At 44.9% G+C, this 22,895-nt stretch overlaps 1 protein-coding gene across 1 annotated transcript in view; it reads left to right on the forward strand.

Moving 5' to 3' along the window:
• The window catches only part of LOC115085554 (neural-cadherin-like), a 256,917-nt gene that overhangs the window by 151,856 nt on the left and 82,166 nt on the right, over window positions 1–22,895 (forward strand). The window contains 6 exon segments of the mRNA XM_029591722.1: window positions 3,232–3,402; window positions 4,717–4,889; window positions 7,099–7,266; window positions 12,200–12,449; window positions 16,990–17,117; window positions 21,658–21,844. Coding sequence (XP_029447582.1) covers window positions 3,232–3,402; window positions 4,717–4,889; window positions 7,099–7,266; window positions 12,200–12,449; window positions 16,990–17,117; window positions 21,658–21,844 — 1,077 coding nt within the window.

A 22,895-nucleotide genomic window follows, 5' to 3' on the forward strand; every position in this document is an offset into this window, starting at 1 on the left:
CAGGTTAGACATTATATCAAATCACTGGAGATCAGGACCCGTGCAAGGGTAGTAAGTGCCCTAGGGGACTTCTGCCTTGCGCCCGCCCCCCTCTCCCCGGTCACGTCGCCCTGCGCCTTGCTGCCCTCGCTGGTCTCGACCCTGACTCCTACCTCGTTCTCACCACTAACTGTGTGCTTCTCATGGCCGCGAGCAGCTCGAGTTGCTCATGGTACGACGAACCTTTCTCCTCTTTGCCGCGAGCAGGATAAGCTCCTCTCGCAGCACCACATGTCTGCTCTTCAGCACCCCCTAAGGGTCGGCGCCCTAGGCGACTGCCTAGTTCACCTAATGGACGGCCTGGCCCTGCTGGAGAGGACTACTGGCAACAAGTAAATAGAGTTCTTTGATCTATATGATATCTCTGACCCGAGCTGGCGCACTATCTCTTTTTCTCTTTTCTCTGATGGGGAATTTGAAACCTTGTATTTATACGAAGTTATTGAGTGTTTGGGAACGAGAGATAGATGTTGTGTTTACAGAGCATCAATATATGCAATTATTTAAATGACACCTTACATAACCTGTAATATGGGCCTATGTGAATTGTAATATCAATTTCTAATGCAATACTATTTCTCTCAACATTTGGTGTATATTATGAAAATAGCTCCTACAGAAAATTGTCTTAAGTGTCACTCAGCTATAGGAACCTTGAGCCATCAAATTTAAGTTGTCTAAAAATTGGTGAATTTTGGAGAAAAGTGGCCTGGTATGTTCAGGCTCTGGTAGGTGTGGCAATATCTTTTCATGCCGAAGTCTTTCTGTTTGAAAGTCTGCAAAGTGTACCTTCTTTGGGACAATCTGTTAAATTATAGGTACGGAAAGTTCTTCCGCTAAAGAAATGCTGTATTCTGCAATGCTGGATGGCTGAAGATCTGCCAACGCTGACACGTTGGAGAAATCAGATTCATTAAATGTGTGTTCTTGAAAAATATGTGGAGAAGACTGATGTTTCTCGGAAAAAGAAAGTTTTCTTATGAGTTTGGGAACCAAATATACAGTCCATATTCCACAAAACATGGAGTATGATCCTGAATAATTATTAACTAAGCCTTGGGACTGGTGTGCATGATGTCTCTTATGGACTTACATTGGATTTGAGTCAAGGATAGGGGAAAGGGGAGAATTGTTTTGTAAGGATTTGGTGTTATTCTTCTCTGAGCATTGGAAAGAGTCTGTCAGTGTCTCAGATCCTGGTTATGTATTGAATTTGGAAAATTAATAAAGGTTTGAATATAATAGGTATAGTCTACAGGCATTGCTGTTAAAATAAATAAATATAAAGTACATATTGCCAAGATTCTGCCCAACGCACTTTCCACTGCTTTACTAGGCGTTTGCTTTTGGAGTTGGGTACTTTCATTTATTAAATCATTGGAAAACTGCTTTTGAAAAACAGAAGCTGCCTGGGATGTTAGTTGAGCTCTCGAACAAAAGCAGAGCCTATAGGAGCCAATGTGGGGCAAATACTGTAAGCAGAATAGCTGCAGATTCCATAAACATTCCTCATGTAATGGGGAGCACATGCTGAACCATAGCAGGCCTATATGAGCCTGGTTTGTAATCAGCTTCCAGTTGCTGGGTCTTTTTGAATTGCGAAGGCGAGCTGAAGGTAACCTGGCAGCAAGGATTCAGCCACAGAGAGACCTTCTTGTGTGACCCTGGGCAAGCTGGAGATTTCAGTTTGTACATAACGAGTGTGTATAGCGGGAGAAAGGGGGGGAAGAAGAGAGAGGCATCAATAAACAAACAGCAGTAATGTCTTAAAATACCCAACCATTGAAGGTCAGCATGAAAATCCATTCATTAGTGCAAAAAGATTAGCATTCTAGCATGAACTAGGGGTATGCAGGTAAAGTATTGTATCATTTTGTGTCATTCGGGAAACAATTTTTGTGTCGTTCAGGGGTTTTTTCCAGTTTTGTTTTATGTTTCATAAATAGGCCACAATTTTTCAAAACCTATAAAAATGTTTTTTTAAAAAAAAGACCCTGGGGATCTCTGGAGGTTCCCTGACCCAACCCCCTCACTACCCCTGAAGGCAGCCAAAGTTCCCCCAGCCCCTCCCCTGGGCTCCAGACTCAGCAGCTGCCATTTTTCAAAATGCTGCCAGCAAGCCCTGTTGCATGATAAGGGCAAAGGGCTGCTTGGAGCCATTATGGAATATGGTGGCTGCCAGATCCGGAGCATAGGTTGTTGCTCTAGACCCCCCACTAGACTACCAGGGCAGATTGGGCAAATCATGGGGGGTGGGAGGGAGCAGGAGGGTGGGCCAGCTCTTGGGGGTGCTTTTCAGCAAAGGGGGAGGGTTTGGGAGCAGGATGTGTGCCAGAGTTCCTCACAGCTTTCTCCTTTATTGGGGGAGCTTCGGCTAATTCTAGGGACAGCGGGGGTGGGACGGAACAGGTGGTCTGCAGCATGATGGGATGTTTGACGGGGGAACTGGGGCACACTATTTGCAAATAGTGCACACTAAAAATAAAAGACAATAAAACATGAAATTTCATGGTCCTATCTATTGTTTTGTTTTTAAAACATCACGAAATGACATTATCTATGTTTCAAATGAATGCACATCGCTAGCATGAACCAGGCCTGGATTTATGCATAGACCTACTAAACCTGTGCTAGAGTGGTAAAATTTGAGGGATGGCAAACTTCCTGCCCTCTTCCACTCTGCAGAATGTCAATTCTACCCTGGACCTCTGAAAGCACCCCTCCTGCTTCAGTAATGCGATACTTACAGGCTCTGCCCCTGCACAGAGGCCCAGAGGTGGCAGGATCTATGAGCGCAGTCTGATTCCACATGTTGACTGCACTGTGAGGACTGCATCACTGGAGAGGAGGTCCCGGGGGAAGAGGGGGTGGGATGGTGACGCGGGGCTCAGAGATTTGCCTGGGGTGGGAATGGATGTCCGCAGCATCCTAGGAGTGGCAGTCTGCCCAAATCTGTCACTGGTGTGAACCTTAGGTTTGGTTTGGTTCTTTGACAACCTGACCTAACAGGAAGACTAACTGTGCCAGTCCTACAGAGAAAGATAAGAGCTGAATTTAGCCGAAGCTGAGTCAGTCACAGAGAAAGCCTTGTCCTGTTGTGAAGAACAATCCCCTTTTTTTTCATCCCTTCTTTTCTTTGTTCTTGGGTTTGCTGCTATTTCCTTCATATGTGAAAGGTATTTGTGTTCCCAGGAGTCATCACCACCACTCAGAGTTTTGACCGAGAGAAGCACAGAGAATATACGCTCTCAGTCACAGCTACAGACCAGGCCCAGGAGCCTCTGATTGGCATCTGCCAGATCACCGTCTTTGTTGCTGACGTCAATGACAATGACCCTACATTTGAGAACAGTCGCTATCAATGTGAGTGTTTCATATACATTTTAATACCTGTGCTTTGCACAATGTATTGCAGAGGTCAAGCTTCCTAGGCCACGTCAGTTATCCTTCTCTTCAGCATTATACCAATGGGAACACAGTTAATAGGAACAGTGGCTTAATGGTAATGCTTCTTGGGGTATCAGTTTGAGTTGGTGCATTTCACTGAAATCTTGGTTGTTAAAGTGACATTCTATTTACTTGTTCTTGGACTCTTAGCTAGACTAATCTGCATTCTACCTTGGGCCTAAGGACATCACTTGGCATATTTTTTAAAATATTTTGGTGAGGTGGCGGGTGTTGGCGGAATGTATAGAGAAGAAAGAATATGTCATGCAGAGAAAAGTCTGGATTGTGCTGTGGAAGATAAAAAGGTGCCATGCCTTTGGTCCCCTTCCCATAGATAGTTACTGTTTTATAATTATTTGTTATTTTTAAAATATGTATACATGTGTATTATATGTTTTAATTGATTTCAATGTTTTTAATTGGTGGTAATGCTTTTAAGAATTTATAAATAGCTATGGTTATATTATTTTAGAATGGCAGTTAAGTATGAAAACTGGTCAGTGTGGGTTTTTAGTGTTCAGGACTGAAATAGGCACTAGTTTGGTTCTGAAGGATGAGCAGAGGAGACATCCAAGAAAAAATCAAGCAAGAAGCTGTGCCAAAGTGAGTCTATTCCTATCAGCATTAAGTATGTTTGCCATTATAAGCATCATGTTTCTGCATCACTTTGCACATGAGATTTATTTTGAAAAGCATCCCACACAAAATAATGCCAATACCAAGGCATGTTCTGTGGTACAAAACTGTTAGAATCAAGAAAAGTAACTAGTTCAGGTGATACAGCCTTAAATCATATATTCTGCATACTGAGGAGAGGGAACTCTCAGCTGCTACGCGTTGTGATGGTTTAGATGGTGTTTAAAAATGGCATGTTTGTTAAAGGCTGCTGTCCAGCATCCAAGAGAAACCCTTGTTTGAACATCCAGTAACAATCCTCATGATAGATGTGCATTCCAGGTGTAAACTGGGCAGACTGGATGGGCCTGTGGTCCTTATCTGCCATCATATTCTCTGTCTTTTTTTTACCAGGTGGATAGTCAGGGTGATATGAGCCTTTTTAAAAAGCTTCCTATGTGGCGACTTGGAAACAGTAATCAATTCATACCTGTTGCCATATAAATGTGATATTTATAAGATATACTATTTGTAAATCAGTTTATTATGCATGTTTATTAAGTCCTCAGTCTCTTCTCTTTCTGCACATCTACATGAATGCTTCTCTTCATTCAGTTTTCCTGCGAGAGGATACATCTGTGGGTACAAGTTTCTTGCGGACTGCAGCCCGCGATGATGACCAAGGAATGAACGCTGCCATCACATACTCAATATCGCAACAAAAGCCCGTGTACTTCCAGATCAATCCCAGCACAGGCTGGATCTATGTGAACCAGCCCATCTCCCAGGTAAACAGAGAAACCAAGTGCAGGACCAGAAGTGCTTGGAGCTTGGTTCCTGAGAGTGGCTGGGTTTCCCGACTCCTCTTCCTCCTCCTCCAAGGAGCCTGTAAGCTGGCCTGGTGGCTGAGCAGCAGCTCGCTCGCTCCTCAGATTTGGCCGATGGAGGGAGCCACAGTCCCTGAGGGAATGGGATGGGGAGGAGAGAGAGCAAAGGAGAATGGAGACATGTTGGCTTTCCAATTTCCATGTAAGGGAGGGGTTGGTGGGGGAAGCTCTGCAGGAAGACAATGACTCACTGTTGTTAGGAAGAAGCGGCTTCAGATAAGGTCTGTGCCTCCACTGTCAGACAGAGTGGGATGATGAATATGGGGGTTTGCATAAGTGTCCAAGATTCCCTTCCCAGAAAAGTACACTTCCCCTTTGAGGCATAATCATTCTCAGCCAGTAATCTGTTACTCATCACTCTCCAGTGAAGATCATGGCTTTATGGTTTAAGCCGGTGGTGTAGCCTTGTGGTTGGAGCACAGATTTTTGAAACCTACAAACCCAATTTTATCTTGCTTAACACAGGAAACAGACATCAAGCAAAAGGGAGTAGTCCTTTCTGATGAACCTGTGTTTAAAATTGTAGTCACGAGACTGTGAGTAACATCCCTCCTCTCGCAAAATGCCCTAGGATCTTTAGTATCCAACGTAGAAAGGATAATGTTAAGATCTCATCCTAAAGACAGCACCCTCGGTAACATAGTGTCCCCTTACACCAGTGGTTCCCAATCCTGTCCTGGGGACCTCCCAGCCAGTTGGGTTTTCAGGATATCCGCAATGAATATGCATGAGAGAAAAGTTGCATGTTATGGAGGCAGTGCATGCAAATTTTCTCTCATGCATATTCATTGTGGATATCCTGACAACCCGCCTGGCTGAGGGGTCCCCAGGACAGGCTTGGGAACCACTGCCTACACCATGCCGAGGTATGGTTCAGTACAGACTTGAAGGAAAGAATGTCCCCAGCTGAACCACCATCACCACTTTCAGCAGCACTCAGGTCCCAATGTACGAAGCCATGGGTGGCCTAACAAAATTACCAGATGCGGTAAATTGGCCGGCATTGCCTTGTTTATCATGTGTAAGTCAACAGCGGTAATTTTTCCACGGTAACACTTGATCATAGCTGTAGCAATGTAGTTGCCACAGTGGCACTGTATACCCACAGTAAATTGAGTGAGCCACAGTAGCTACATAACATGTTGAACATCAGCCCCTCTAGGCTAGCTGTGATAAAGGCTTAGCACATAGGGTTACTGTACTTGAGTACATAAGGTCTGCCATTATACTCTGAAAATCTCTTATCCAAGTGCGAGCCAAGCATAATTCTACTTGGCTTTCAAGGCTTTACAGGATCAGTACCCCAAATGGCTGGATTTTCCCATCCAGCATTCAGTCTGTAGCCTCTCATTGATTAGGCTAAGACTATCTGCTCTTTGGAGCAGAGATTCTGTGGCCTTGTGGATGACCTTGTACAGCAGCCGGGGCATTGTTGGTGCAGGATAAAGGCTGCACAGATTTTGAGAGTAATTTTAGAACTTTGCAGGTAAGGGCCAAAATCTGCACGTTACTTGTACATACAGACTTTAGCCAGCATTTTCAAAGCAAACTTTTATATGCACAAGTTTCCTTTGTAAATGCTCTGATGATTGGCTCGGTATGTGTACAGTTTACCCCGCACCAAGTGCCATTGGTTCTTCACAGGTCAGGTATGTGCTTTTTAAAATAAAAAAGTATGCACATAAATTCCACTTCCTCCTCCTGAAACACACAAAAGTTTGTGCGTGACCAGCTGATTTGTGTACTTGTATGCACACCGAGCCCTGAGCTATTTTATAATCATTTGAAAAAGGCCCCTTTTGTGCTTAATATGCCATCTTTGCTCTGCTTGGCTCAGATTTCTCTGCATCACAGCAGAAGGGAAGGGACAGGAAGTCTGGAACTAGTCCTGGAAGAGGTGAGGTAGTGACTCTGAAAACCAATGCACCAGGATGTTGCTCGGGATGAAATCACGAACAGCTTACAGAAGATGGAATGACATTGCTCAAGCTTGTCTGAAGAGCACTGTGACTTTTAAAACAGATCTTCACTTAACATGCTCTCCGTTTGCTTTGGTTGTTTGGTCTCCAGCTGCATCTCAATGTTTCTTGCATTGCCCTTCTTTCTCTAGACATCTCGGATCAGCCGATATATCACAGCAATGGACGGAGGCAATCGAAGCAGCACTGTGGAGTTGACTGTTACCATCACTAATGTACTTAATCAGCCACCCCAGTGGGAGCAGGGAGAATACTGGGTGACTATCCCTGAGAATACTATTCGAGACACCAAGATAGTGGTAAATGGCAATATGTTAAAACTGATATATAAAAATGTATGTTTTCTGAAATATGTAGTTGTATTCTATGCAGCTAGACTGGTGGATTTGTTACATCACATTTATCTACAAAAGATGTAAAGGTATTCTCTTTAGTTTCTTCTTATTTGTCCCCTTCTGAGTACAGATATACTGTGTGTGTGTGTGTGTGTGTTTTGTTTATACATACATACATATATATATATATATGTGTGTGTGTGTGTGTGTAAGTATGTATGTGTATGTATCTCTCTCTTTCAGGCCAATACTGTAAAGTGTGCTTGGCCGAGCGCACTGTTTAACACATGGTTGGTCGCGCGTTTTCGACATGCGGCTACTATCCCTTATACTGTAAGGGGTTTAGCATCTCGAAAACTAATAGTGCTCATCACATGCAAATGCATGTTGATGAGGCTATTAGTTATGCATCCGAGATACCGCTCAGAAATTAATGCCTGCCCAAGGGGCATTAATTTCTGAGCAGTCCGAAAAAGTGTACAGAAATGCAGAAAGTACTGCTTTTCTGTACACCCTCCAACTTAATATCCTAGTGATATTGGGGTAGATTTACAAACAGCGCGAATTGGCGTACTTTTGCTGGCGCATCAGGCGCAAGCAAAAGTACGCGGGATTTTAGTAGATACGCGCGTAGCCGCTAAAATCCTGGATCTGCGCGCGCAAGGCTATCGATTCTGTATAGCCGGCGCGCGCCGAGCCACGCAGCCTACCCCCGTTCCCTCCGAGGCCGCTCCGAAATCGGAGCGGCCTCGGAGGGAACTTTCTTTTGCCCTCCCCTCACCTTCCCCTCCCTTCCCCTACCTAACCCACCCACCCGGCCCTGTCTAAGCCCCCCCCTTACCTTTGTCGGGGGATTTACGCCTCCCGGAGGGAGACGTAAATCCCCGCGCGCCAGCGGGCCGCTAGTGCGCCGGGACGCGACCTGGGGGCGGGTACGGAGGGCGCAGCCACGCCCCCAGACCGCCCTGGGCCGTAACCACGCCCCCGGGCCCGCCCCCAAAACACCGCGCCGACCGGGCCCGCCCCCCGACATGCCCCCGACACGCCCCCCTCGCCAAACCCCGGGACTTACGCGCGTCCCGAGGTCTGCGCGCGCCGGTAGGCCTATTGAACATAGGCGCACCGGCGAGCAGGGCTCTTAAAATCCGCCCCATTAAGTTGGAGGAAGCAAAAATGTTAAATAATAAAAAGAAAAAATGTGCCGGTTGGTCAGGTTAGGGAAACAGACGCTCAATTTTACCGGTGTCCGTTTCCCTAACCTATGTCTGTCAGCGGGTTTGGAAAACTGCTGCTCATAAAATTGAGTGTTGGTTGTCTGAACCTGCTGACATCCACCTCTCCGGGGTTTCTGCTAATAAGGAGGTGCTAGGGATGCGCTATTGTCCCTAGCGCCTCCTTTTTAGCGCAACCCCTCATTTAAATACAGGATGGCGCACGTTGGGAGAGTGGGTGCTCAAGACGGAGCGCCCGGTCTCTGGCGCTTCTTATTGTCGCGGCCTGTCTCTCTGTGTATGTATGAATGTAAGAAGGGCGTTGTGGCTGGACGTCTCGCCTCAGGCAGCCACCCCTGGCCAGAGGGCACTCAGCTCTAGGTCAGGTTATCTCTCCAGATGACCGTTCCTGTTGTGTTTTGCAGGTAGCTGCTTCCTGAGTCAGCTTTCCTGTTAAGCCAAGGGAGGATTTTCAGTGAGCAATGAAATACAGACCATCTGCCTGCTGGAATGAAGGTTGCCCCTTTCCTTACTAGGTCAAACGTGCCCTTTCTTGATGAAATGCCCCCCCTCCCCCCACGGCCCAATGCAGGTGAAATCACCGAGGGCCAGAGCAGGGGGAAGGCAATGGAGGGTGAAGTGACTTGCCCAAGGTCACAAGGAATAGCAATAGGATTTGAACCCTGGCTTCCCTTGTTTGAAGCCCACTGCTCTAACCACTCAGTTATTGGGCCCGTTAGTTTTTTGTTCTGTCTTTGGCGTATGCACTAGGGGACCCTCTCATGTACACACACACACACACCCCACCCCCACCACCCTCTCATGTACACACACACACACACCCCACCCCCACCACCCTCTCATGTACACACACACACACACCACCCCCACCAACCTCTTATATACACACACCCCACCCCCACCCCCTCTGATATACACACACCCACCACTCCCACTACCCTCTCATATACATACATACACACACACCACGCCCACTACCCTCTCATATACATACACATACACACACCACGCCCACTACCCTCTCATGTACACACACACCACCCCCACCAACCTCTTATATACACACACACACAACCCCACCCCCCTCTCATATACACACACACACCCCACCAACCTCTTATATACACACATACACACCCCATCCCCCTCTCATGTACACACACACACACCACCAACCTCTTATATACACACATACACACCCCATCCCCCTCTCATGTACACACACACACACCACCAACCTCTTATATACACACATACACACCCCATCCCCCTCTCATATACACACACCCCACCCCACCACCCTCTCATATACACACACCCACCACTCCCACTACCCTCTCATATACATACATACACACACCACTCCCACTACCCTCTCATATACATACACACACACACACCACTCCCACTACCCTCTCATATATACACACACACACACACTAACCCACCACCCTGTCATATAGATATTCCCGCCCTCCCTCTCATACAGACACATACATACACACCTCCACCCTCTCATATGCATACCTCCACCCTCTCATACACACTCACAAAGTCTCTCTCACACACACGCACTCACTCTCACAGGGCAAGGCTCTTTCACACACACATTTTGGACCTTTTCTCTGGCTGCACAGCAAGGCCTCTTCTGCCGCCGGCTGCAGGGAAAACACTGGCGGCATTGCAGTGACTCTTCTTTGGCCGCTGGGCCCTTCCTTTTGCTGGCAGGGAGTGGGAACTCTGTCAGCACGTCGCAATTCCGTGCTGCCTGGGCAGAGATCGAAAAGAACCGCAGTAAAATAAATCCTTTTAAATAATGCTCCCAAGTAAGGTGTGAGAGGTCTTTGCCAAGGTCGCACTGTGCCCATCCTTCCCAATCTGGGAGCTCTGGACTCCAGGATCCTCTGACACTGCCTCTAGCTTTCTGATGTGCGGTACAAGCACAGACAGCAGCAACATTTAACCAAAGCGCTGAAGATAGCGCAGTGCTGCCAATAGGCTCAGACAGGGGTTACACTCTAAAACAAAGGATGGGGGAGGGGTGGAGAGGATATAGGGAAAGAGTGATGCAGGGTTGCAGGAGGCTGATGGGGAGCTGTGTGGCCCCTATACCCGTACAACATATGGACTCCCTTCTCCCCGAAGTCCCTGTATATGCAGATACACCCATCCCCTGCGATCTCTGCATGTGTAATCTTCCCCCAACCCCCCAAATATACAAGTACACCCGTCCCCTGTGGTCTCTACGTGTGCACTCTTCCCCGCCCCTCATATCCAGGAACACCCAGCTCACACCTAGAAAGAACATATACATGGAAGCCCACAATGATGCATCCCTGCAGTACATGTATACACCTGTACACACACATGTCACAGCTCTCCATTATTAAATCGGGGCATAGATTCACCTTCACAGATCCTCCAAAGGCCATAGTGCGAGTTCAGATCCCCAGGGGGGCCCTCTACGGGCATTCCCAGAGCCCCCCTCTACCATCTCCAGGATGTACCAGTAATCTGTGCCGATCGCTGCCTCCAGGAAGGAGAAACTGAGCATACCACACAGCCTAGCAAGCAGGAAGACCAGAGTCAGTTTGAGCCGGGGCAGCAGCATTCCGAGCCCCACTGGCCCTGCAGGCACCGGGGGCCAGGCTCCGCCACCCTCTGGCCCCAATCTCATCTCCCATGCTGGAGACAGCTCAGTCCAGGGGCTCTCCCCTCCCAGGGGCTGGATGCTGCACTCTGCATCCGTGTTCTCCTCTCTTCCTACCGGGGCGTAGTGTGGCTGTGAACAGACTCAGCTCGTTACACTGCCCCTCTATGGACAGCGATCCCAAGATCCTGGAGGTTATGTACCTCTTAAGAGAGAAGACAAGCCTCAAACTTGCAGTGAAAACAAAAAATGCTAGAAGTTAGGTTTTTCACTCCATTTAGTAAGAGGTTCAGTTCCATTGACAGGGAAAATGCCCTCAGTTTAGATACTGAAACCTGTCATAGACACAATTACCCCGGAATAAAGAAAGGTCCCGGCGTCCTGCAGTGGCGCAGAATTGCGACATGCTGGCAGGGACGCCAGGACCTTTCCTTTGCCAGTGGGGAGTGGAAACCCCGCCAGCATGTCGCTGCTCCACGCTACCAGCACTGCAGGTTTTCCTGCCGCCAGAGTTTACTTGAATGAAAGGTGAGGTGGCTGTGGCAGGAAGATTTCAGGGGGGGCAATTTTGCCACCTGAAGCAGCCGCCTCACCCTGCCTCATTATAGAACTGCCCCTGGGGCTATTGCTAGCAAATGTGCTGATGGTACTTGTAATACATAAAGTGGAAACAGTCATGGAGTCAATCAGCATGGCATTGTTTGCAGCTTATCAGCACTCAAAACTTTTCCAGTTAGTTTTAGAATGAAGAGCCGAGGATGTGTAAGCAGTTTTGGTCACTAGGATGAATACCCATTCCTCATCTTAGTACTTGAGCACTGAACCATAATAAACTCTGTTTTGATGTAAATCTGAATGTTTCCTTGCTGTCAGAAGCAGTGTTTTCAGTATTTTACAGGTCCTTGGTTCCTATACTTTAAGTGTGTGTTTTTTGCCAGATTTATGTGATTTAGCAAAGAATCTATGTGAATTTTTGTATGCGCTGGCATAGCTTAGTTTCTCTTCCTTCCTGCAGACTATCAAGGCTACGTCTCCTCTCGGAGATCCAAGAGTTACCTATAACCTGGAGGAAGGTCAGGTTCCAGAGACTAACATGCCTGTCCGCTTCTACCTCAAACCCAACCGAGCAGACGCAGCCGCCTCCATTCTAGTCGCTGAGCCACTGGACTTTGAGGCAACCAAGTTTTTCACCCTGAGGGTCAGGGCCCAGAATATGGCGTCAGTCCCATTAGCTTCCTTCACTACTGTCTATGTTAATGTAACAGGTGAGCAAAGCCAATGTACACCAACTAGTAAGAATTGCCTGGTAATCCTGTTGTCACGTGGTTCGCTTCATGTTGCATCACATATTTCGGTTTCAGTGCCATGCTGAAAGAGCTCTCTCCATTATCCTTCAAGAGTCCTCTGACATACACATGCTTATTTCCAAGAGTCTAAAGAAACTGAGAGGTCGATATTCAGAGAACCGTCGAGCGGTGAAGTTATCCGGGTGAAGTTATGCACGGAACGTCATCTGGATATTCAACTGGACTTACCCAAATAAGTCAGCTGCTGACTATACCCTGAAAGTTACATGCATAACTTTACCCGGATAACTGTTGTATTTGTACTACCAGACTTAGGGACGTTACTTTTATCCGGACAGTGCGTAATATGTGCGCTCACCAGTTAAAGTTTAGCTCCCAGCACCGCCTTTTTTTATTCTGGATAAATTTTGTGTGCACAGAATTTTTCCACTCAGTGGGGGGGGGGATATCCAAATCTTGGCCTTTGTCCAGCTAACTCTAAAAGATAGCTGGGCAAAGCCTTTGAATATCAACCTTTTGAATTTCTAGTGATTTAAAATATCGCACTGACCCTATTTTTAAAGTAGTCTCAGAGTTTGTGTGTGTAAAGACTTTTATTATTTATGCAGACATTTGGTAGTAATGATGGGTAGGGCCAGCAATCTGCTTATGGCTTAGGGTTGATGCAGGATAAGGGTTTTGTAAATATGACATCTGAGAGCTTTAGGCTAGATTAACTCTGGGTAATCTGCTGGATAAATTAAGTGATCGCCTAGTAATAGGTGAGTAATTTTTGTGTTGAACTTGATAATGAATGTTTGGGCTTATGAGTGTAAACATGTTACCTGCCTAGAATAGTAGATACTATTACTACCAATCCACCACAGTGGGGGCAAACATAATAACAATCACATCAACTAACCTGCACTCAAAACATTTTCTATTTTTTGTTTTTGTTAACTTATTTTAATTTCCAATTTAAAAAAATAATTTTAATTTGTCTCACTTGTGTAACATCCTGAAGCATTTGAAAATCTTTAAAACAGACGTTTGAAAAAATATATGGAAGGTGTAAAGTGATGCTTCATACAACTTAAGGAGCACTGTCCAGTGAACCTTACTTGGTTTCTTGTTTAATCATCAGCACCACCGTCCACCCTAAAGTCCTTTAATTGTTTTTTCAAAAACCTATTTTTTATGTTTGTTCAACTATTCTTCTAAAATTAAAAACTTTTATGTTTATATTCAAAATAGCTTCTTTGATACAAGTGTGACCACACAGTTTAAAACAGAGGAACTGTGGTCACCAACAGATCTTTCAAAAAAAAATTGCAAGAAAGTACCTTGGTCAGACCACACTCTTATTTTGACTTCATTCTCACTGAAAGAATCCAGCACCCCCCACGCTCCCTCACCCACATTCCATTACAGAAAATCCTGCTCCTCAGATGACCTGAAGAACCTCCTGACCTCACAACTTCCCCTTATAGACCTCACCGACCCGAACACGGCTCTCTGCTCTTGGAACAAAATTACAGAAGCTATAGCCAACAAGCTCTGCCCACTATCAACAAAAAGAGCACACTCAAACGCTTCCAAAAGACAACCTTGGTTCACCAATGATCTTAGAAGGCTAAAACAATGCTTAAGGCAGAAAGAGAGCAAATGGCGCAAAGCCCCATGCGCCAGCACACTCTCCGACTACAAATCTACACTTCACCAATACAAGTCCGCTACTCTAAAATCAAAAAGGGACTTTTACGTATCCAAGATCCATAACTTGGTCTTCGATGCCAAAGCACTCTTTTCTTACGTATCTAGCCTTACTCAAATCAACCCCCTTGGAAGTTCCCAGCAACCTAGCACAAGCTAAAGTGGAAGAACTAGCTCTATTTTTCCAAAACAAAATTGTCAGCCTTCTAACGCAGCTGCCCTCCAATACCGCCTCTTACTCAACTTCCATTAATCTCTACATCAAAAGCACCCGTCTTGATGCGTTCGATCCCATCTCCTCCACTGAGATACAAGTAGCACTAAGGAGAATGAAACCTTCCTCACATCCTACGGATCATATTCCTACTAAACTCCTCCTGACAATTCCAGACTCCATTTCCAAATTCCTAGCAGACATCATTAATTGCTCTCTCTCCCAAGGACGCTACCCAGATGACCTTAAAGTGGCTTCCCTCAAACCACTCCTAAAAAAAACCCAACCTGGATCCTAAAGACCCAAATAATTTCCGCCCAATTGCCAACCTCCCCTTCATAGCAAAGGTCATGGAAAAATTAGTGAACACTCAACTCTCAGACTACTTAGAAGATAACAATCTCCTTTTCCCCTCCCAACATGGGTTCCGCAAAGCCTTTAGCACAGAATCACTCCTTATTTCCTTGACAGACTACCTCATCATGGGCCTCGACAAAGGACAATCATTTCTACTGATTCTACTGGACCTCTCGGCAGCGTTTGTCACTGTCAATCACTCCATCCTCATAAATCAGCTGGCTACTATAGGAATCACTGGCGCCGCACTCAACTGGTTCAAAACCTTTCTCAGCAACAGAGGCTACAAGGTTAAAATCCAAAACAAAGAATCATCACGATACAACTCAACCGTAGGAGTCCCACAGGGTTCCTCTCTGTCCCCTACCCTCTTTAACATCTATCTCTTACCGCTATGCCAGCTCCTCTCGAGCCTCAATCTAAAACATTTTCTATATGCGGATGATATTCAGATAGAAATCCCCATCAAAGACACTTACTCGAAAACTCTAGATCACTGGGAAAACTGCCTCCAACAAATCAAACACCTCCTCACTAGTCTAAACTTAGTATTAAATTCTTCCAAAACCGAACTCCTGCTCATCTCTCCTGAGAACAGTAACTCCACTTCCACTCACCCTTGTAACCCACAATCCACGCAACTGAGAGACCTAGGAGTTTTAATTGACAATCGGTTGAATCTGAAAGCTTCCATCAACAAAACCACCAAAGACTGTTTTTACAAACTCCAAGTCTTGAAAAGGATAAGACCTCTCTTTCACTTGCAGGACTTTAGAACAATCCTCCAGGCAATAGTTTTCTCAAAGTTAGACTATTGCAATTCTATCCTACTTGGTCTCCCTTCCTCCTATACCAAACCGCTTCAGATGGTACAAAACGCGGCAGCTCGAATATTAACAAACACCAGGAGAAGAGATCACATCTCCCCTATTCTAAAAAGCCTTCACTGGCTGCCTGTGCACTTCAGAATTCTCTACAAATCCATCTCCGTCATCTACAAAATCATTCATCAACATACTTCTATCGACCTGCAAATACCTCTCCTCTTGCACCATGCTTCTAGACCTACCAGAGACGCATATAGAGGATCACTCCAGGTTCCTCCAACTAAAGCCACTAGACACATCACCTTGAGAGATCGGGCTTTCTCTACCGCCGGTCCCCCGTTATGGAATTCCATCCCCCCCGACCTAAGACAGGAACCCTGCCCCCTAACCTTCAGGAAGAGACTTAAGACTTGGCTCTTTAAACAAGCTTTCCTGGACTCCAGCTAACGTCCCTCAATTTCAAGGTCTATAACACAACCAGCTCATTTAACTGTTCGTTGTAAATATTTAATTTGCTTTTAACCTTTTTCTTTTTCCTTCCGCTCCCAGTTTAAGCATCCCTGTTTTTTGTAACTGCTCTTTTCCGCACCACAGTTCCTGTTTGTGTTTTCTGTTTATGCACCATCGTTTTATTGTAAACCAGCATGATGGGATTTTATCTTGAATGCCGGTATATAAAAACCTTAAATAAATAAATAAAATAAATAAATGTCACTTATCTACAATTCCAACGCTCAGGCTTAGATGTAATCCTTAGCGGCGTGTGCCCCAACAAGGCCAGGTTTCGAATTACTACTTCAACATTTCATATTAATAAGAGAAAATATTTTTTTACTCTGCGCATAATTAAGCTCTGGAATTCGTTGCCAGAGGATGTGGTGAAAGCTTTTAGTGTAGCTGCATTTAAAGGTTTGGACAATTTCCTGGAGGAAAAGTCCATTAACCATTATTAAGGTAGATTTGCAGGAATACACTTGTTATCCCTAGGATAAGCAGCTTGGAATCTATCTACCCCTTGGGATCCTGGCAGGTGCTTGTGACCTGGATTGGCCACTTTTGGAAATAGGACACTGGGCTTGGTGGATCTCTGGTCTGGCCCAGTATGGCAAGTTCTTATGTTCAACCTGCATGTGAAGGGGGATACCATCAGGCCTGATACTTACAATTAAGAAAAGTATTTCTAATATCTCCTGAGAAAAGAGTTACCGGTACCTGTAGCTCTTTGCAGGAAGAAGCTGAGCCAGAACTGAATTTCCACATACTGCATGTTAGGTCTTGTTTCTTAAGAAATTTGAGCTGCAAATTTGAACCTGGACTGCCTCGGCCTCTCCAAGATACGTTAGGGAAGTTATTTATTGTTGTGTTTTGATGACCTGTGTTCTCCCCTCTCTGTTTTGTTTCTTTCTAGATGTCAACGATAATGTGCCATTTTTTACTTCCTCTGCTTACGAGGTGACAGTGCCTGAGGGGGCAGCAGCTGGGACATCTGTTACACGAGTTGTAGCCACCGACTTAGATTCTGGATCCCATGGAAAGGTTTCTGGCTTTTCTTTTCCTTAAACAGAAATTCTAGTCATGGCAGTGTTTCCTCTGAGTTGATGCATCTTTGTCTGAGATGAAAACTTATTCCTCTTGTGTTTTCACTCAGTAACAATAAGATCAGTTTATTGTAATGTGTTCACCTTATTACACACTCAGTTGCCCAATAGATCTCTGAGCCAAAGAACAACGGAAGAAACAAACATATACATTATGAAATAAACATGAGGTCAATATTCAGCCATGGGATAAACTCAGCCAGGTAACTTAAACTGGATATTCAGCAGTGCAGCCACACCAGTGTGTACACTCGGAGAAACCCAACGTTATTCGGGTACGTTTTTATGTGGATAACTTTAGGACTGCCTCGGGACATGACTAATGTAATCAGAATAAGTTACCCATATAACTCTGATTATCGGTGTTATCTAAGTGAGTTTGGCCCACCCCGAAGCACCTCTGGAATGCCTCTGATTTATCTGGGTAAGTTTTATCTGGTTATTTAAAAAAAGCCCTGAGAAGATCTCAAGCTATGATTTAGTTGATAAGGCACAAGCTGATTCCTCAGATAGCTTGCTCCCTGCCCTCATAAAAGCTTAAAATACAAAGCACAGAACTTTAAACTGAATCCTACAAAGATGCAAGAAAATGGAGGTGGAGAAAGTTCAAAAGAGGACCTCCAAAAAGGTGTATGGCTTGCACTGTAAACCGTGCATAGAGACCAAAAGAGCTAAAGAAGAAAAAAGCAAGAGATTAGAGAAACATTCAGATATGTTACTGGAAGAAAACATTTTCCATAGAATGAAAGGTTCTAATAAAGTTCAAGAGAGCAAGGCTTAGAGAAATAAATGTATTTATTTATGTTAACATATTTATTACCTGCCCTTCCTACTTTCAGAGTGAGGTAGAAGAAAACACACATAATAAAATTATGTAAGAATCAATCAACAATGACAAAAATCGAACAAAATCACAGACACTGACAGTGCTGATAGACCTAATTATTGTCAATATAGATGACTTTATAGTGCTCAGATGGAAAATGCTTTTTGAAATAAATGGGTTTTAAGAGCTTTCTGGAAAGGCATTGTGAGATTTAGAGGTGAAGGGGAGGAATATGTAGAGGCTGATGAGGAAAAAGTGAAATTTCTTAACAATTTCTTAACAATGCGGCTGCGCATGCATGTTATAAAATCGGGCGCATGTTATAAAACCGGGTTGTGCGCACAAATCTACGCCCGCGCGTAGGTTTGAATATCTGGCCCATAGTGTATTTGGATTTCAGTAAGGCCTTTGACACAGTTCCACTTAGGAGAATTATAAATAAATTGAGCACCCTTAGTAAGGAACCTAGAATGACTGACTGGGTTATAAAACTGGCTGAGTGGGAGGCGATAAAGGGTAGTGATAAATGGAGTTTACTCTGAGGAAAGGGGGGTTACCAGTAGTGTGCCTCAGAGACTGATCCTCGGACTGGTTCTTTCCTACATTTTCGTGAGCAACATAGCAGAAGGTTTGTTGGGAAAAATTTGACTTTTTGCCAATGAAACCAAAATCTGCAACAGGATGGACAACTGGAAAGATGTGGAAAACATGAGGAGGGATCTAGTGAAGCTCAAGGAATTGTCTAGAAACTAGCAGCTAAGATTTAATGCTAAAAAAAATGCAGAGTAATGTGTTTAGGGTGCAAAAACCTAAGGGAGACTTACAGTATTGGAGGCAAAAATCTTCTAAACACAAAAGAGGAATAGGATTTTGGGGGTGATTGTATCTGATGATCTTAAGATGGCCGAACAGGTGGATAAAGCAACAGCAAAAGCCCAAAAGATGCTTGGCTGCCACAGGGAGAGGAATGGTAGGCAGAAAAATGGAGATGATATTGCCCTTGTATAGGTCTCTTTTGGGACCTCATTTGGAATACTGTTCTGTAGACTGCACCTTCAAAATGATATAAACCAGTTGGAATGGGTCCAGGGGATGGCTACTAAAATGATGAATGGTCTTTGTTCTAAAGCATATGGGGATAGACTTAAAGATCTAAATATATACACCCTAGAGCAGTGATGGCGAACTGAAAACCTGGCCTGTTTGTGGCACTCGAGGACTGGAGAGGAAAGGTGAGATAGGGGGAATATGATAGAGACATTTAAATATCTCCAAGGTTTCCATGCATAGGAGGCAAATCTCTTTCAGAGGAAAGGAGGTTCTAGAACATGGGGTCATGGAATGAGGGTGAAAGGGGATGGACTCAGCAGTAATCTTAGGAAATATTTCTTTACAGAGAGAGTGGTAGATGCATGGAATGACTATCAGAGAAGCTGGTGGAGTTGAAAACAGTATCTGAATTCATGAAAGTATGGGAGTGATGGGAATTGTAAGGGCTATATAAATTGGACAGATGGGCAGACTAGATGGGCCATATGGTCTTTTTCTGCCATTATGTTTTTATGTTCTCCAAAAGATATCATTTTTCATTCAGCTGCAGGACAACGTGCCTAATGAAATCTCCTCTAAAGCTTCCAAAGAGGCCCCCTGAGTCTTGACTGTAGTGCCTAATATTATCTGTGTCACCATGGAAAAGACTTGGGTTCAGTTCCCAGCATGGACCCCTTCCAAGGCTAGCCCTGCAGTGTTCCCTGTCACTGGTGGAGGGGGGGGGGGGGGAGCGTGAGGTGCTCTAGTGACACCTGCTGGTGAGATTGAGAATGACAGTGGCTAAGTCCTAGAGTCAGCCGAGTCCCACCCTCCTGGCGTCTGAGGTCCTAACAGTAGGGCAAGGGAGTATGTGGAGAAAATTTTGTAGGCTGTGAATAGTAACTGTGTGGAGCTTTTAGCTTTAGCGCTTCAACCCTTCATAGGTTTTTGTTTGTTTTTGTCTTCAATACTCTCAACCACTCTAATTTGCTTGGCTTGCTGATGTGGGGATTTGTAATAATGTTCTGACCTGGTTTGAATCTTGTTTATTTAATAGCAGAGCCCAGAAGGTGGTAATAGAGAATGTTTCTTTATCATGGTTTCCTTTGATGATTGGTATCCCCCATGCATTGTAATATTATTTAATATCAACTTGAGGCCTGCTTTCAGAGTTTTAGCTGATTTAGTTATGGTCTGTCACATCTTTGCTGATGATATTCAGTTTTCTATTATAGTAGCATCATTGACAGAGGCCAAGACAAAAGCATTTCCACTGTACATCACTGGTTGACTGCCAGCAAATGGAAATTAAATCTGGGGAAAATAGAGATTCTGGTTTTATCTAGATTTCTAAATGTCGCTCTGACTCTTTATCTTGGAGATCTTAGGATTCCTATTTCAAATCAGATTAGGAACTTGGGTATGTTATTTGACATCACTCTATCACTTAAGCCCAGGAAAATGCTGTAGTATGTGGATCATTTTTTAAGCTTTGGATGCTTCGGAGGCTTAAGCCTTTCTTGTGTACTGACCATTTCTGAACAATTCTCCAGGCTTTGGTTATCTCTGGCATAGATTACTGTAAATGCAGTATATATTGGGTTGCCATCAACCTCCGTATATGCTCTCCAGAATGCCGCTGCTAGAGTACTAACAGGGGGTAGGTCCCTATGAATGCATCTCTCCAGTTCTGTCCAAATTGCACTGGCTCCAGTGGTGTAGAGAATTAAGTTTAAAATTCTCACAATTCATAAGGTCTTCAGTTCAAAGGTGCCATACAGTATTAGTGCACTTCTGAAAATGAAAACTCCATGTAGGGAAAAATCTATTGGAATTTCCTTCCCTGAAAATAACTCCCTTATGTGAAACAAGGGATCATACTTTTTGCCACAGCAGACCCATAAACATGGAATGTGTTCCCTGAGACACTGAGGGCTGAATCTGACTATAAATGTTTCTGTAAGAATCTTGAGGCATTTACTACTTCACAGGCCCACCTGAAAAATCATTAACAAAAGTGGTTCTATTCTTCAGCAGTTCAGTTTCTTAATGTAATGTGGGGGCTTTTTTTCATTTTATTTTATATAGGTTGTTTGGAACTCACAAAGATAATGCGAGTAATAAATCTTTCTTAAATTAAATTAACCCCCCCCCCCCCCCCCGCCGCCCCTGGTGGCAGGGGAGGGAGAAGAGTTCACATGCGTGTCGGATTTTCCAGTATGCATGCTTAGACCCCCATTCCACCCCCAGACGTCACCTTGCAGAAATAGCAGGTTGCGAGTATACTTAAGTACTTTTTATCTTCATCTTTTTAAGTAGATTTTCAAATGCAGATCTCCTGGGTAGTTTGTGTTTGAAAATACACCTGAAGCTGTGAGGGTAGAAGGGCCCAGGTAATTTACACACCAAGCAGATTTTTCAGTTTCCCACCTAGTAGAAAGAAAGCATCAGGCCATGGAGTTGGCCGTTTCAGACCACCCAGCTTGCTTGTGTTGATCCAGAGTGACTTACCAGTGCAATGAGAGTCTGCTCTCGGAGAGGAAATGGTATGAAATGAAGATATATATGAAGATAAGAGCTGGATGGTCCATCATGTAATGTTGTTAACTTGTCTGCATCACAGGTTCACTATTTGATACTGAAAGACCCTAGTGGCGATTACCAGTTCTTCACCATTGACCCTGGGACAGGAGTCATTGCTACTCGAACATCTTTTGACCGAGAGAGAAAAGGATCTTATTTGATCGAGGTTCAGTCTCAGGACAGTTCAGACTCTGCACGGCCGGGAACACATGGTCAGCCTAACACAGGTAAATGGATGCCTTGTTGAAGCCCCAGTTGGCCATGATGCCTTGGCAAATGCAGCCATATTTGACTCTGGCCATGGAAAACTTGGAGATGGAAAACTTGGCCATGGAAAACTTGGAGATGGAAGGAATATCGTGGGGACTGTGAATGTGTGCCAGCCACTGCTGCTAGTACAGAGAGCTGTCCACTCCTAGGTGCTCCATGGTGGAGATTGCGTTGGAGAAATTTTGCTGCTTTGTCAGGGGAGAAAGGGTAGTGGGGAGCCAGGGTGCAGATAGATTTGCTGCCCTAGATGGTCTGCCACCCTAGGCTGTGGCCTCTGCTGCCTATATGGTACCAGCATCTCTGTGCTCAGGCCAACCTGTCGGAGTCTGCTCCTCCCTCCCACTACTCAGGCAAGCCCAGTGGGAGCTACTTTTCACCTTACTTCCTTCCACTCATGTCTATGGAGGGGACAGGGAAATATGTTATCTTCTTCTTGTTGTCATTGCCAAATGACTCTCCTTCTGCTGTCCCTGTTTCCTAGAACCCCCACCTAGATCACAGTAAATTATCTGGGGGCACCTGAGACAGTAAAGAGAAAGCAGTGGGACAGAGCAGCAGCAATGGGGAATGTGGGTAGGGAGGATTGTTCTCTATAATGCTATTATGAAGTGAAGGATGAGACTGTTAAGTGGAGGATTAATCGACTGGGAATGGTTGAGGCTAATGGTGAGATTGAAGAAGGAGGTATGAGAGACTAGGAGAGAAGGTTGGAGGGAAAAGGCAGGAGGGTTGAGAGGATTGGGCGGAGAAGGGTAAGCAGGAGGGCTGAGAGGTCAGCGAAGGAAGAAGGCAGAAGGGATGAGAGATGAGACTGGAAGAGGCAGGGGGAGAGGGTAATAGGGAGGAGAGGTATGAGAGAAAAAGCTGGGAGACAGGAGGGAGAGATGAAAGGCTGGGAGTGGAGCAAAGGAACAGCGGGATGAGAAACTGGAGGGAGGAAAACCCACAGGATGGATCAAATAGGACAGAGAGAAAGAGTGGAGGAAGAAGTGAGAAACGAATCGTAGA

This window comes from Rhinatrema bivittatum, chromosome 2 (assembly GCF_901001135.1).
Source record: "Rhinatrema bivittatum chromosome 2, aRhiBiv1.1, whole genome shotgun sequence".
Taxonomy (NCBI): domain Eukaryota; kingdom Metazoa; phylum Chordata; class Amphibia; order Gymnophiona; family Rhinatrematidae; genus Rhinatrema; species Rhinatrema bivittatum.